Consider the following 13,308-nt stretch of genomic DNA (forward strand, 5'->3'; position numbering starts at 1 on the left):
AAAAAAAACAAATTTAAAAACGCCGCGTTGCCAAGTTTCAACGTCTGTTTTTAAAACGGAGTCGTTTCATATGTATAAGCATATATAAGTTGTATATATATATATCCACAATTGAATAGGGCTTAACAACGTCATATTGGTCATATTGTTGTTGTCGTACTCTTATCGGCTACCTTTTTTCATCTGCGACTATTCCTTAACCTTCTATTCGACTGCGCCACTCCGTCGCATCCCGCAGCGGCAGAAGAGGCGAACATCCAAGTGATGCAAGAAGACAAACAACGCAATACATATATCATATTATATATGCTTACTCGCACAGATTTTTAAAGCCACACAGAAGAGACAGAGACAGACGCACACAGAGAGCCCTTCGGTGTTTTGGCTCTTTTGCGGGTGGTGGGCGGTTTTGTTTCGCCACGAAAGAACCCTCCTCACCTGCGAAACCAACACATAATCATCTACACCAACACCTGTTTTCAATTGGGTTTTACCAATTTTCAATTTTGTAACACCAGAAAATTCAAATCAAGAAAGAAAAAAAAAATGTCGATTACTTTCTTTCTTTCACATGTCGTCTCTCTCTCATCTTCTTCGTCTAATGTATGATAGGGCTGTCTAAGGGTCTGCTTTATTTCATTTTCCGCACCATCTCCCTCCAAAGTCGTTCTTGGCATGGGCTATTCCCAGTTTTGTTCTTTTGCGCGGGAAAATGTCTGCGTTTCCGGGCACGGTCTCCTATGCAGTGCCTCAGCGGCGTCAGTGTCAAACCCGGATACTGCGGCGGTGGCGGCTGATTGTTGGAAGAGAGCGGAACGAACCGCGCGTGAGATACTCGCTAAGATACAGCCCAATGTAGAGGCCGACCAGAAGAGGATGGACGTCATACATTACGTTCAGGGACTCATCAATTATTACCTTGGATGCGAGGTAACAAGTCCTGGTGCCTATAATCCTTTTCCCCCCTTCTTATTTCCTCAATTGGGGATCTCTATGGTTATTTGGAATGTTGCCTTCTATTGCTTGTGGGATTTTTTTTTATGCTTTCTGTTTAAAATTTGATTATATTCTGCATTTGTTTCTCATTGTTTCTCATTTTTGCTTGTTGATTAAGCTTCTGCTTGCTGCTACCTGTTTTGAATTGGTCATGTTATACATTCATTTTCTCCTTGTTGCCACGTGACTGCTCTGAATTTCGTCAAAATGTTTGGAATTTCGTCAAAATGTTTGGAATATTGTTGTTAATGGCTTTAAGACAAGCATTGATACGCGTTCTAAAGCATATTGGTAAGGGTGGATTTCAAGTCAATGCACCCCCTTTTTGTAGAATAAAACAATGTAGACATTGGATCAAACGAGATGATCCAAATTGTATTGAAAAGCAAAACACTCTGCTTTTGACTTGAGTCGGTGTTTTTCACATGCAAAACAAAGCACAAAAAAAAAAATAGAGAAGCTGTAAGGACCTATTTCTACAAAATCAAATCAATTAAGCAACTAAGTCTATTTTCTTGTTTAGCAAGAACTCTACACATTGCAAAAAAAAGTTTGTATGGAAGAGGGGGAGGAATTGTTTGATATCTGACGTGAGAGGTAAACATTGAATCTTAAATAGATAAGCTTGGAGAGAGAGAAAGAGAGAGGCAGTTTGTGTGGAAGGATAGGGATTTTCGCTTGGATATGTGGTTCATCTCTCCAAAATTTCTATGTGAGAACAAGGTTATTTTGTGTGGAGGGGTCTACTGTGGTAAACTATTAAAGAAATTATAAAATTGTAATTATAGCCATCTTATACAGATTGATAGGGTTTCCATCAGATTGCTTGACTCCATTATTGGTGGTGATGCTTTGGAAATATAATCTAGAGGCCCTAATCCCATCTACAAAGATCAATATAATTTTTAGAATAATTTTTTTACTATATAAAAAGTTAGAGATCATAGTTTCAATTGCTGGAAACCGCATCTCCACATATTATGTGGGGTAAGGTTTGCATACATCCTGCCTTGTGCACGAAAGCTGTTATTGTTTACCTTTTGCTATATAAAAAACTTACTGTAGGTTATCCAATATTAGTACTGAAATATTATATAATTGCAATGTTCAATATACAATTTAGCAACTCTAGATGGACTATTATTTCCTTAAAAAAAATTTTTTTGGAGGATTTGCTGATATGAAATGAAGAACATTTCACTGAAGTTCTCTTCTTTTTCTTTTTTTTTTTTTGGTCTGAATTTCACTGAAGTTCTTAGAAGTCATGTTTGCAGCTTTATTTTTTTCTCAATTTTACAGGTTTTCGCATATGGTTCTGTTCCATTGAAGACATATCTTCCAGACGGCGATATTGATCTGACTGCCATCAACGGTTTGGCTGTTGAGGAATCCCTTGTATCTAATGTTCATGCCGTCCTGAAATGGGAGGAACAAAATAGAGCTTGTCCATATGAAGTGAGAGATGTCCATTGCATTGATGCTGAGGTTATTTCACATCAATGCCATGATTTCTTATTTTGTTCTGAATAGGAATTTGAGTTGCAGTCTTTTTTACGTATTGATGCTTTATTAGAACATTGCGCCTCTCTCTCTCTCTCTCATATCTTTTCATTATATTTTATGGATACAATTGTGAGAGTACTTATCGGGTGCCTGCTTACAGGTTAAACTTGTTAAATGTCTTGTTGAGAACATTGTGGTGGATGTGTCTTTCAATCAGTTAGGTGGGCTTCGTACCTTATGTTTTCTTGAGGAGGTAAGATTCTGCCAGCTCGTGAGAACTATTTTCAACAAGTCCTTTTCTTTTAACTTTTATCCTTCTGTTTTTAGTTTTCCAATAAAAATGTTTTTTGGAAATTTTGGTAGAGAATATTTTGATTCATTACTTCAGGTCATTTCTTTGTTGTACAATATTGGCATTGTCGTTTTACTTCTGGAAAGTGTCGTTTCTCATGTTACTTGTATTGTAGGTTGACTGCCTCATTGGCAAAGATCATCTCTTTAAACGCAGCATTATTCTGATCAAAGCCTGGTGTTATTATGAGAGTCGTATTCTTGGTGCCCATCATGGATTGATTTCAACATATGCTTTGGAGACAATGGTCCTGTATATCTTCCATCTATTTCACTCTTCCTTAAATGGCCCTCTGGCAGTAAGTATGTTTTTTTCAAATGAAATTGCAGTGTACACCTGATACATCCACAAGTTAATAATTTTCGTATGGGTTTTCTTTTTGCTTAGGTTCTTTATAAATTCTTGGATTACTTCTGTAAATTTGACTGGGAGAATTATTGCATTAGTTTGAATGGACCAGTTCACAAATCTTCCCTTCCTGATATAGTGGGTAAGAAATACATACTTGTGCTCCAAACTTTTGATGGTTCATTTTCTGCTAATTGTTTATTTTGCTGCAACTTTTCTCTACAGTTGCATCACTAGAAAATGGTGGAGATGATGCACTGATAAGCAAGGAATTTTTAGAAAGATGCGCAAATGTGTTCTCATTTCCATCACAGGTGATTGAGGCAAACTCTCGGACTTTTTCCCAGAAATATCTGAATATAATCGATCCATTGAAAGAAAACAATAACCTTGGGAGAAGTGTAAACCAAGGTATGGTGCAGGCTTTCTTCAAATTTGTTAAGAATCTTAGACAATGGTTTGATTTCGTAATTGATTAGAAGATATTATCAATATTTCCTTCGCATGCGTATATATATGCATATGTAGTTAGGCAAATATAATAGTTTTTCCTGGCCTATTAAAAAAACTGCTTTTCCTTTTAATAGTTGTGTTGTCTAACTCTAATGACAACACCATGAGTTTTCTGCAGCTAATTTCTGTAGAATACGTAGTGCTTTTGGAAGGGGGGCTTGCAAGCTTGGGGAAATCCTTTTATTATCGAGTGAGAGAATAGCAGATGAGCTTAGCACATTCTTTGCAAATACTTTGGATAGGCATGGAAGCAGTGATTGTAGTGATCATCAAGCTTCTGCCCTACATTTTAGACCTGGAGATTCCGACAGAAAATCATCATCGTCATGTTCTGATATGGGCTCTGATGACAAGTACTTAAAACCCTTGATTGCTGATTACAGTAAGTAAAGAGGATCACCAATCAAAGTTGATTTAGTATTCAAAAGCAGACAAGACAGGCACTTGCTGGATGTAGTTTCCTTTCACCTTTGTTACAATCTTATTTCTTGCAGACACAAATGCACTCTCACAGTACTTTCTTGCTCGGGATGTAAACGAGCTATCAGGACAATCTCGCCAATCACCTCATTTATCCTTCCCAAGCTTGTTTAAAGAACAAGGAATTATGGGAAATACGACTCATTTCAGGGAAATAAATGTAAATTCATTGGTTGAAGACGAGGACATAACACCTCTTTCTTCAGGACTTTCCATTTCAGCTACTACTGTCACAGAAAATTTATCCCCATCTGCTAGAGACATGGATTTAGCTGTGTTGGACCTTTGTGGTGATTATCATAACCTCATTCAGAGTGTACCATATGGTCCACATTGTCATTCATGTTTTGTATCCGCAACTCCTCTGCCCTCTCCTCCCTTATCCCCTCTTTTGCCAAACGAGAATTCTTGGGGAACTGTCCATCAGTCCCCACAGTTTAACAAGAATGGTCATTCACAATTTTACCCTGGGAATACTAGTTTTGGTTCAGACGGAAAGAACAAATCTCGAGGAATAGGAACATACTTCCCCAAAGCGGTAATCTTTGATTTGCAGCTTTTTTGTTGTCGAGTTGAATAAGTCAAACCTGGAATTTAATTGCTGCACAGGCTCCTTAGTTTTGTAGTTGCTCATTAATTTTTCTTTTTTTTTTGCAGATATTGAACCGTTGGAATAGGGATAAGCCATCATCTGGAAAAGGGAGGAAGGTTGCCCTTGGAAATAACACTCAGTTGAATAGACGACCTCGTAATGATGATTCAACTGTAGTTACACAAGAAACAAATATGTCTGGAGAAAGAGGCCATGAGCTCTCATTGGAGGAGTACCCCCTTTTAGGTGGAGGAAAAGCGGGATCATCTGAGAATCTGCCATCTCATTTATCTGGAGTATCAGTTTGGGGTTGCTCCCACGCCAATGGATTCTCCAACAACTCAGAGAAGTCTAAGTCTGTTTCTGATATTAAGGAGCTTAAGATGCAGGGATTCCCCATGGTAGAAGAGATAAATCCACTTGAGTCGGTTATGTCTTGCATTGAGCAGTGTGCTTCAAGTTTTGCGGAATCATCAATAGAGAGTCCTAAGCCTGTTTTGCTAAATAATACAGAAAGGTGTGTAATTGGGGATTATTTTGAGTTTGCTGATATTACTATATTTCATATCTCTATATTTATTTTTATTAATCTTCAGGCTTGAGGAGCAGTCATACCATCTGAGAGATGAAGTTGATTTTCCGCCTCTGGGCCGCTGAAGGATGTTTGAAGCATAGAACAGTGGAGAGAGCCTAGTCCTTGGTTCTAGCGACCAAGCTGAAACATAGATAGAAGAGGCCTTCAATTTACTTTCTTTTTTTGTGAAAGAAAATTCTTTTGCAGTTGTTGGATATGTTTGTGCTACGTACTATAGGCTCATTACCTCTTGCATTTCCTTTTATTGGAGTGGATTATGCAACAGGTGAGTTTTTGTCCTAACCCCTGCACAAGGGCGGAGGCAGGAATTTTTTCCATCCTGGGCTACCAAGTATCAATCATATACACTAAAAGTTGTTCCACCAAGATCAATCATCAATTCAAAATCATACATAGTAGCAATGTTCAAAGGTACGTAAACATATAAGAAAAAATAAAAACAAAACACACTATTTAAGCTGCAGCCTTCGATGCTTTGTAGAATAGAATTCGTCTATTATCGAATCTGAATCGATATCTTCAACAAGCTCTCGTTCGATGTAAATCATCATAGAATCTGCTAAAAACTCCTCTTCCATTTTATTGCGAAGAGCAGTTTTAACATGTTTCATAGCTGAAAATGCTCGTTCTGTCGTGGCAGTGGAAACAGGTAGAGTCAAAACAAGACGAATCAATCTGTCAATCAAATTATAATGCTACAACTTACTTGTTTCAACTAATCCGCGACACAATTCAGTCATGGTAGACATATTTTGAAAGCTCTTATGATGGAGCACATCAATTTTATAATGATTAAGCTGACATCTCAAATAATGCATTTCCTGCTCACTGAAATCTTCTGGATAAAATTTCTCAGCAAGCTTGCAAATATCATCAACTTTGAATGATTTAAAATTGTCCTTCGGCTCTAAAGCAGAGCTAAGTATAAGGAGTTCCACTGCTCCATCACTAAATTTGGAATTCAACTCTTCATGCTGAAAATCTATTGCTGAATTAAACACATCAAAATGATAGTGTTGGCAAACTGTCATCGAGTCTTTTTGTTGGCATGAACGACCTGTAGCTCTTTTGTATGAAGCATTCATATCTGGTATGTCAATGTCATTTTGTCTGCAAATTGATTGCACATGCACAAGGAGATGATCAAATCCCTCTTCTCTCAAAGTGAAAAGCAGTGCTTTAGTAGTTGAGACTAGATCCATGGCATTTACGATGTCAAGAGATTTGTGCTGCAAAGCTTTACAAAGCAAATCAGTAATCCCCATAATTTTATGCATCATATATAAAGTGAAAATAAACTCAAAAGACCTCATTATCATCAAGCAACCACCAGCTTCTCCACGCATAGAGTTTGAGGATCCTTCTTCAATAATACTTTCAAGCACTGAAATAGTTGCACCATACATATCAATTAAGCTGCAAATAGAATCAAAATGAGAGCTCCACCGAGTAGCTCCACTTCGATGTAGATTACCAATCTGATTAGTCCTTCGGTACTCTGCCAACTTAGGTTGATACGGACCCATTTTGATATAAGCTCTCCTAATTTCATCTCGTTGATTAACGGGATGTTGCCATATAGGGATCCGAATCCCAGGATCCCGTTCAAGAGTACTAAGATCAATTTCAACTCTTCGAGATTTGGAAAGGGGTGGTTGGTGATTTGAGATATCAACATTAGATGGAGAATGCCCTTCACTGGTTGATGCACTTTCTCTTGGTTTAAAGAATGAAAACAAAGTTTTTTCTCTCTTGCTTCCTTGACTTTCCATTGTGACTTATTCAAATTGAAATCCCCAAAACCTAAAAGTTCATAAATTACCTTCAAATTGAAATTCTCAAAACCTAAAAGTAAAGTAAAGTAAAGTTTAGAAATTACCTTCAAAATTCAAATGATTCACTCTCAATGTCGTCAACAAGCCTTGCTTCCAACTTCCGACTTCCAAGACTTGTAGTTGTCGCCTGCTAAGCTGGTCCGCTGGAGGCTGGAGCTTGGATGGCTGGAGGACCTGCAAGTCTGCAAAAGTTGGAGCTGGAATGGAGGGCACGCTGCAAGAGTGTAAGTTGTAACAATTGGGGCTAGGGCCTAGGTGGATCATGGAATTTGGGCTTTTGTTTGTTGGGTTACTAAGTTATTTGGGTATTATGTTTAAATATTGGGCTGGGCTATTAAATATATCTAAGTACTAAATATTTGTCAAAAATTTCACCCGGGCTGCAGCCCACCCAAGCCCATATGTGGCTCCGCCTCTGCCCCTGCATTCTCTTGATTCATTTCTGGAAAATATGGAATGCTGCGTCAATATAAAGATTTTTTTTTAGCATTTATGTGAGCAACTTTAGGTTCTGTCTGTGTCTAAGTGTACATAAGTTCACCATTTTCTAATATGCTGCTAGCAATACTGATATCTTAAGCCAAAAACATTCTGTACAATCTAATTAGTATTGACTGTTACGTCAATGACAGATGCGTGTTTGATTAATATATATGAGCCACTTATTGGGCAAGCACCTGTACCTGTGGTCTAGCCGTAAAATAGTATTGATGAGTAAAAAGTAAATATTTTTGTTTGCATTGTTTGTATGTTCCTCCTCTCCTCTGTGTTAAATAAATTGAATAGCTCAGTTTCTCAACATCCTTTGCAAGTTCTTATTTGGTTGCAAATAGCATTATGAAAATACCAAGTAATGGTAAGTAGTGAGGTTTTTTTTTTATTTTTTTTTCCTCTTCTGTACAAGCACTTGACATATTTTAAGTACCACTATAGTACTCTTATTTTTTTTGCACAACCATCCTGATTTTGTTCACAATAATCAACACGAGCATCCTGATTTTTGTAACAAAAAATCACATGGCTATACTCTTTTTTTAAACAAAAAATGGACATGATTGGTTGATTATGTCAACTATCCAATTTATTATCTTTTGATAATCAAAGAAAGTACAAAAAGTGTGAAAATTTATGAGCATTTGAATTGAGAAGCTGCACTGAAAGTTGGCGATTGTAAACATATCTGCTCGCCTGAAAAAGTAAATTTCGCCAACTAAAAGGACTGTTGGTGCCTTTCTGCCTTATGGCTGTGGGATACCAACCATCATTTAACTAACCTTCTCATTTTTTGTAGGGATGTTTTTCTTTTAATGAGACTACATGCATATATGATTTTGTGTTATTTTAACATGTGAGATTCGATTTGGATTTGTTGTTTTTGTTTTTTCTTATGGTGTTTTATGATTGTTGCTGATAATATGTATGTCTAAACTGAACAATTTTGTATTTCTTAACTTAACAAATATGTATTTTATTTACTCATTAAAATTTTGGTGTAAATTTAGAAAATATTGGTGTAAACGTAAATACTTTTTTTTTTCCTAGGAAGAGAAGGTGGTGTCTAGTTGTGTTCTGGTGTGTTGTTGCTTTCAAGTCTTCGACAAAAAAAAAACTTAAATGGTTGAAGTTGGTGGTGTAAACTTAGTAGTTTTGGTGTGAGCAAATAAAATTTCTTTTTTTTTTTTGTTTATCAAAATGACATTTGACGCTGTTTAGAAACGTCACTAAGCCAAATGATTTTTTAAATATGGAGATGTTTACAACAGTGCTTTCATTAAGTTTAGTCTATTTGATAAACATGAATGATGTTGTCATTAAAAGAAACACTAATTGCCTCCTTCAATTCTATATCCTTGAACTTATCCATAAAATTGGTGACAAAATGTCGTGAGCAAAACTTTTGGTGAGTTAGAGGCTCCAGCCATTGCTCTCACATTGCCTTTTAATGCTAGTATGATGATCAGATAACACACAAATACCATGGCGATTCGTGACATAAGTACGAATACAATCGATAAACCATTCCCAATTAGGATTGTTTTCATTAGCCACCAGTGCATAGCATTAGGGAAAAAGTCCATTGTCTCCATCAAATGCAAAAGCAATCAATAATTTGCCCTTGTACTTTTTGTAGAGATGAGTGTCATCGATACTGATTAATGGACGAAAAAATTAAAAATCAACAATAGATTGAGTGAATGCACATAACACTAGGTCAAATATTGCATTTCCCCCAATAACTTCATTATGCTGAAAATTAACTATTGAACCAAGATTAAAAATCTGCAGAGCATGAAAGAACATTGTAGGATTCTTCAAATGTACCAAATAATTTTTCCATAACTTTCTGTTTTGCCTTCCAAGCCATCTGATATGATACTGAGTACAACAACGTTGTGCTGATATATGGTTGGATAGTTGCAAGATACTCTGAATTCAACTGTTGTGTGGCGCTGATTTAGTGAAGCATTTATGCAAGTTTGCAGACCCTTCATTACTGCTATCTTAAAAATATTCAAATTTTCTTTCAACTTTACATGAAGATACCATATGCAATTTGGCTCATTCACACATTTTAACTGAAATACATCTGCTCTCGATCATTGTGTCTTGTACTGATAATTGTTTTGAATGTGTCATGTTTTAACTGCATGGAGTAATTCCTTCTTATTTTCATACACCTGATTGACTACTAGATCATCATACTCAACTTGGCGGTTGTTATCCCAATCATTACATATTGCATCTTCTGCTGAACCAACGTCTCCAAACTCAAGAATTGAATATGCCATGTCAGATTGCTCAACTACAGTTTCTTCAGCCTTATTGACAAAACCCTCCGGATTGTTGGCTTCCAAAATACGTATGTTCATATCATCAAGGTCACTATCACAATGTCATATTCATCTTCTTCACCCTCTGAATTGTTGTTCGCAAATGCTTGATCAAAAAAATTGTCCTCTTCTTTATAACACATCTTTGGGATCAATATCATATTCACCAAGGATGATGGTGGCTGATTTGAACTACCAAAAGCATTTCCATCAGAATAGCCAAATGAAAATTTTTGATCCCATGGTGTCGTCATCATCACCTTCACCAAAAGATACCAAAATTAAAATATCAAGTGTCAAGTTTTTTTTTTTTTTTTGCTAGAATTCACATTCCAATACACCTAAACAAACAACACATTTCATTACCTACCATTCCAAATTGTCATTCCAATTTAACTTGAAATCATCATCATCATCTGAGCCTTTATCCCAAAAGTTTGGGGTCAACTACACAAGTCTATGAGAACATCATTGAAAATTCACCACATGTATTTGTTTTCTCCATTCATTTCTATCATGGATCATACATTCATCCACTCCTATTAAATTCATATAATTTCTTATAACTTCAAGCCATGTCTTTTTAGGTCTACCTCGCTGCCTCCTACTCTCTCCTATAAAAATTCTCTCATTCCTCCTCACTGCCGCACCGCTATCTCTACGTTGGTCATGTCCATGCCATCTTAACCAATTCTCTCGTAACTTATATTCAATAAGTGCTACTCCTACCTTAGATCTAATAATCTCATTTCTTATCATATCTTTCCTAGTGTGACCACACATCCAACGAAGCATTCACATTTCTGCTACATGCATTTTTTTGGATATGTTGTCTCTTGATAGCGCCCAACACTCAGAATCATACTCCAATTTAACTTGAAATAGCACAACCAATTTTCTTATTCCAAATCATACCCAAAGTCACCTATATCTAGATCCACATACTCATCAAACCAAATTCCACATAAGTCCACACAACCTATACAAAATCCACATAACTTGTAGTAATCAAAAGGAAAGAAATAAATCTTACCTTGTTTTGGCGGAGTTATCACGGACTATGGAGAGTGGCTCGGTGGGGGAGATGACCAAATCCCTCAATGCCGGTGGAGGCACATGTGAGTTGGTGGAGAAGTCAGAAGCATTTGTTGTTTTTAAATTGTTCAAGAGTTGTATTGAGAAGGAAATGAATGTTTGTATTAAGAGTTTAACAACTGATAGAGGAGGGGAATTTACTTAACATGAGTTTACTAAATTCTGTGCCTCTAGTGGCATACGTACGCGACTTACAAGTGCTTACACTCCACAACAAAGCAGCTTCCGAAGACCTTCTGACCAGAAGCTGTGAATTGGGCTATTCACATTTTGAATAGAAGTCCCACACTTTCTATACACAACAAGACTCATGAGGAAGATTGGAGTGGATCTACTCTTTCTGTTGATTATTTTAGGGTGTTCGGATGCATTGCTTATGCTCATGTTCGAAATAGTAAGAGAACTAAGCTGGAAGAAAAAAGCTTGAAGTGTGTTCTTTTGAGAATCAGTGATGAATCAAAGGTCTATAGGCACTATGATTCACTCTATAAAAAATTATGTAAGTCGAGATCTAGTGTTTGATGAACAAGAAAGATGGAATTGGAATGAAAGTCACAAGGAAGAGGTTCAGACATATTTAATATTCGCAAATATGGATGAAACAGAAAATGATGATGCTGATGGGGTAAGGGAGGAAGAAACTGATGGTGATAAAAGAGAAATGGAGGATGAAAGGAATGAAGAAGTTGAAGCCTGAGAGGACTCATCTGAAGAAGACGATGAACTATTAAAAGACTAGTCTCATAGTTCTAATAAGAGAAGGATAAGGGGCAGACCCATCTGGATGGGAGACTACGAGACTGGTGAAGGTTTCTCAGAGGAGGAGAGTTCTAATTTGGAACTAGCTTTATTTGTGGATAAGGATCCTCTTACTTTTGAAGAAGCTGTCAAGAGTGAAAAGTGGAGAATTGCAATGGACACTGACATTGATGCTATTGAGAGGAATTCTACCTGGGAGTTAATTGACTTGCCTATTGGGGGGAAAAACAATTGAGGTGAAATAGGTCTATAAGACTAAGTTGATTGAGAATGGAGAGATAGATAAACACAAAGCTAGGCTTGTGACGAAAGGTTATTCTCAGCGATATGAAATTGATTTTTTAAAAGTGTTTCCACTTGTAGCAAATACATCAGGCTCGTCATTGCTCTTGCAGCACAAAAACACGACCAATCTTTCAACTTGATGTGAAGTATGTGTTTTCTACACGGGGAAATAGAAGAGGAAGTCTATGTTGCGCAACCACCTAGTTATGTACGAAAGGGTGATGAGCAGAAAGTGTTTAGACTAAAAAAGGCATTATATAGCCGGAAACAAGCTCCGCGGACTTGGTACAGTAGAATTGAATCATACTTTGTGAAAGAGACATTCAACAAATGTCCATACGAGCATACCCTTTTCATCAAAGTGTCTGAAGGAGGTAAATTTTTGGTGGTTTGTCTCTATGTTGACGATCTTATTTTTACTGGTAATGATGAGAGCATGTTTGTGTCATTCAAACAATCAATGATGAGAGAGTTTGATATGATTGACTTGGGTAAAATAAGATACTTTTTTGGCATAGAAATATTACTAAGGGGGGATAGGATTTTTATTTTTCAAAAAAAGTATGCTTAGGAGGTATTAGAGAGGTTCAGAGTAGAGGGGTGTAATTCTATTCACAATCCTATAGTTTTAGGATTTAAGTTGGGAAAGGATATATGAATGTGGAGTGAAGAAGGATAGCACGTTATACAAACAAATGGTGGGGAGCCTCATGTATTTGAGTACTATACGACCTGATTTGATATTGCCTAAGAATTGTATATTTGCACATTGCAGGTGCCTAGGAGCATATCGAACGGAAATGAGTCAAATTGGATCAAAGATTGAAGAAATTACAGATATTGGTAGAGAGGATTTTCGATCGATCGGCCAGTGCTTAATCAAAACTTACCAGAGAAGATTTTCGATCGATTGGAGGTCAGTCCTGATCGATTGGCCATACCCAAATCGTGATTCTGTAGATTTCTGAATGTCCAAAAATATCCCAAACTTATATGAGTCTAGTTCAAAATGACACCAATGGGTATTCTAAACGATATATATGTAAAGTGGGGTATAAAAGGCTAAATTTTAGGGTTTTAGAGATATTCTCTCCCATTTGGGAGAAATCTTTAGAGGCTAGGGC

At 36.8% G+C, this 13,308-nt stretch overlaps 2 protein-coding genes across 3 annotated transcripts; one reads left to right on the forward strand and one right to left on the reverse strand.

Annotated features, from left to right (window-relative positions):
• The first annotated feature begins 152 nt into the window (after nt 1-152).
• On the forward strand, nt 153-5,663 carry LOC119982728. Its single transcript, XM_038826253.1, has 10 exons — nt 153-930; nt 2,296-2,481; nt 2,660-2,752; nt 2,967-3,149; nt 3,239-3,341; nt 3,425-3,610; nt 3,831-4,094; nt 4,207-4,730; nt 4,850-5,301; nt 5,381-5,663. Exons 1-10 carry the CDS (start codon nt 676-678, stop codon nt 5,439-5,441), a joined length of 2,307 nt encoding a protein of 768 aa, XP_038682181.1. The 5' UTR covers nt 153-675; the 3' UTR covers nt 5,442-5,663.
• Nucleotides 5,664-5,674: 11 nt separating this feature from the next.
• LOC119982737 lies at nt 5,675-7,493 on the reverse strand. Of its 2 annotated transcripts, none has more exons than XM_038826274.1 (3): nt 7,259-7,493; nt 6,086-6,616; nt 5,675-6,007 (listed from the first exon to the last, which is right to left on the reverse strand). In XM_038826274.1, the coding sequence occupies exons 1-3, from the start codon at nt 7,476-7,478 to the stop codon at nt 5,829-5,831; spliced, it is 930 nt and encodes a 309-aa protein (XP_038682202.1). In that variant the 5' UTR covers nt 7,479-7,493; the 3' UTR covers nt 5,675-5,828. The 2 variants fall into 2 exon arrangements, with proteins under 2 accessions (XP_038682202.1, XP_038682193.1); XM_038826265.1 differs by having other exon boundaries at nt 5,682-6,007; nt 6,086-7,182; nt 7,259-7,413.
• Between the last annotated feature and the right edge of the window lie 5,815 nt (nt 7,494-13,308).

The sequence above is a fragment of the Tripterygium wilfordii genome, chromosome 2 (genome assembly GCF_013401445.1).
Source record: "Tripterygium wilfordii isolate XIE 37 chromosome 2, ASM1340144v1, whole genome shotgun sequence".
Taxonomy (NCBI): domain Eukaryota; kingdom Viridiplantae; phylum Streptophyta; class Magnoliopsida; order Celastrales; family Celastraceae; genus Tripterygium; species Tripterygium wilfordii.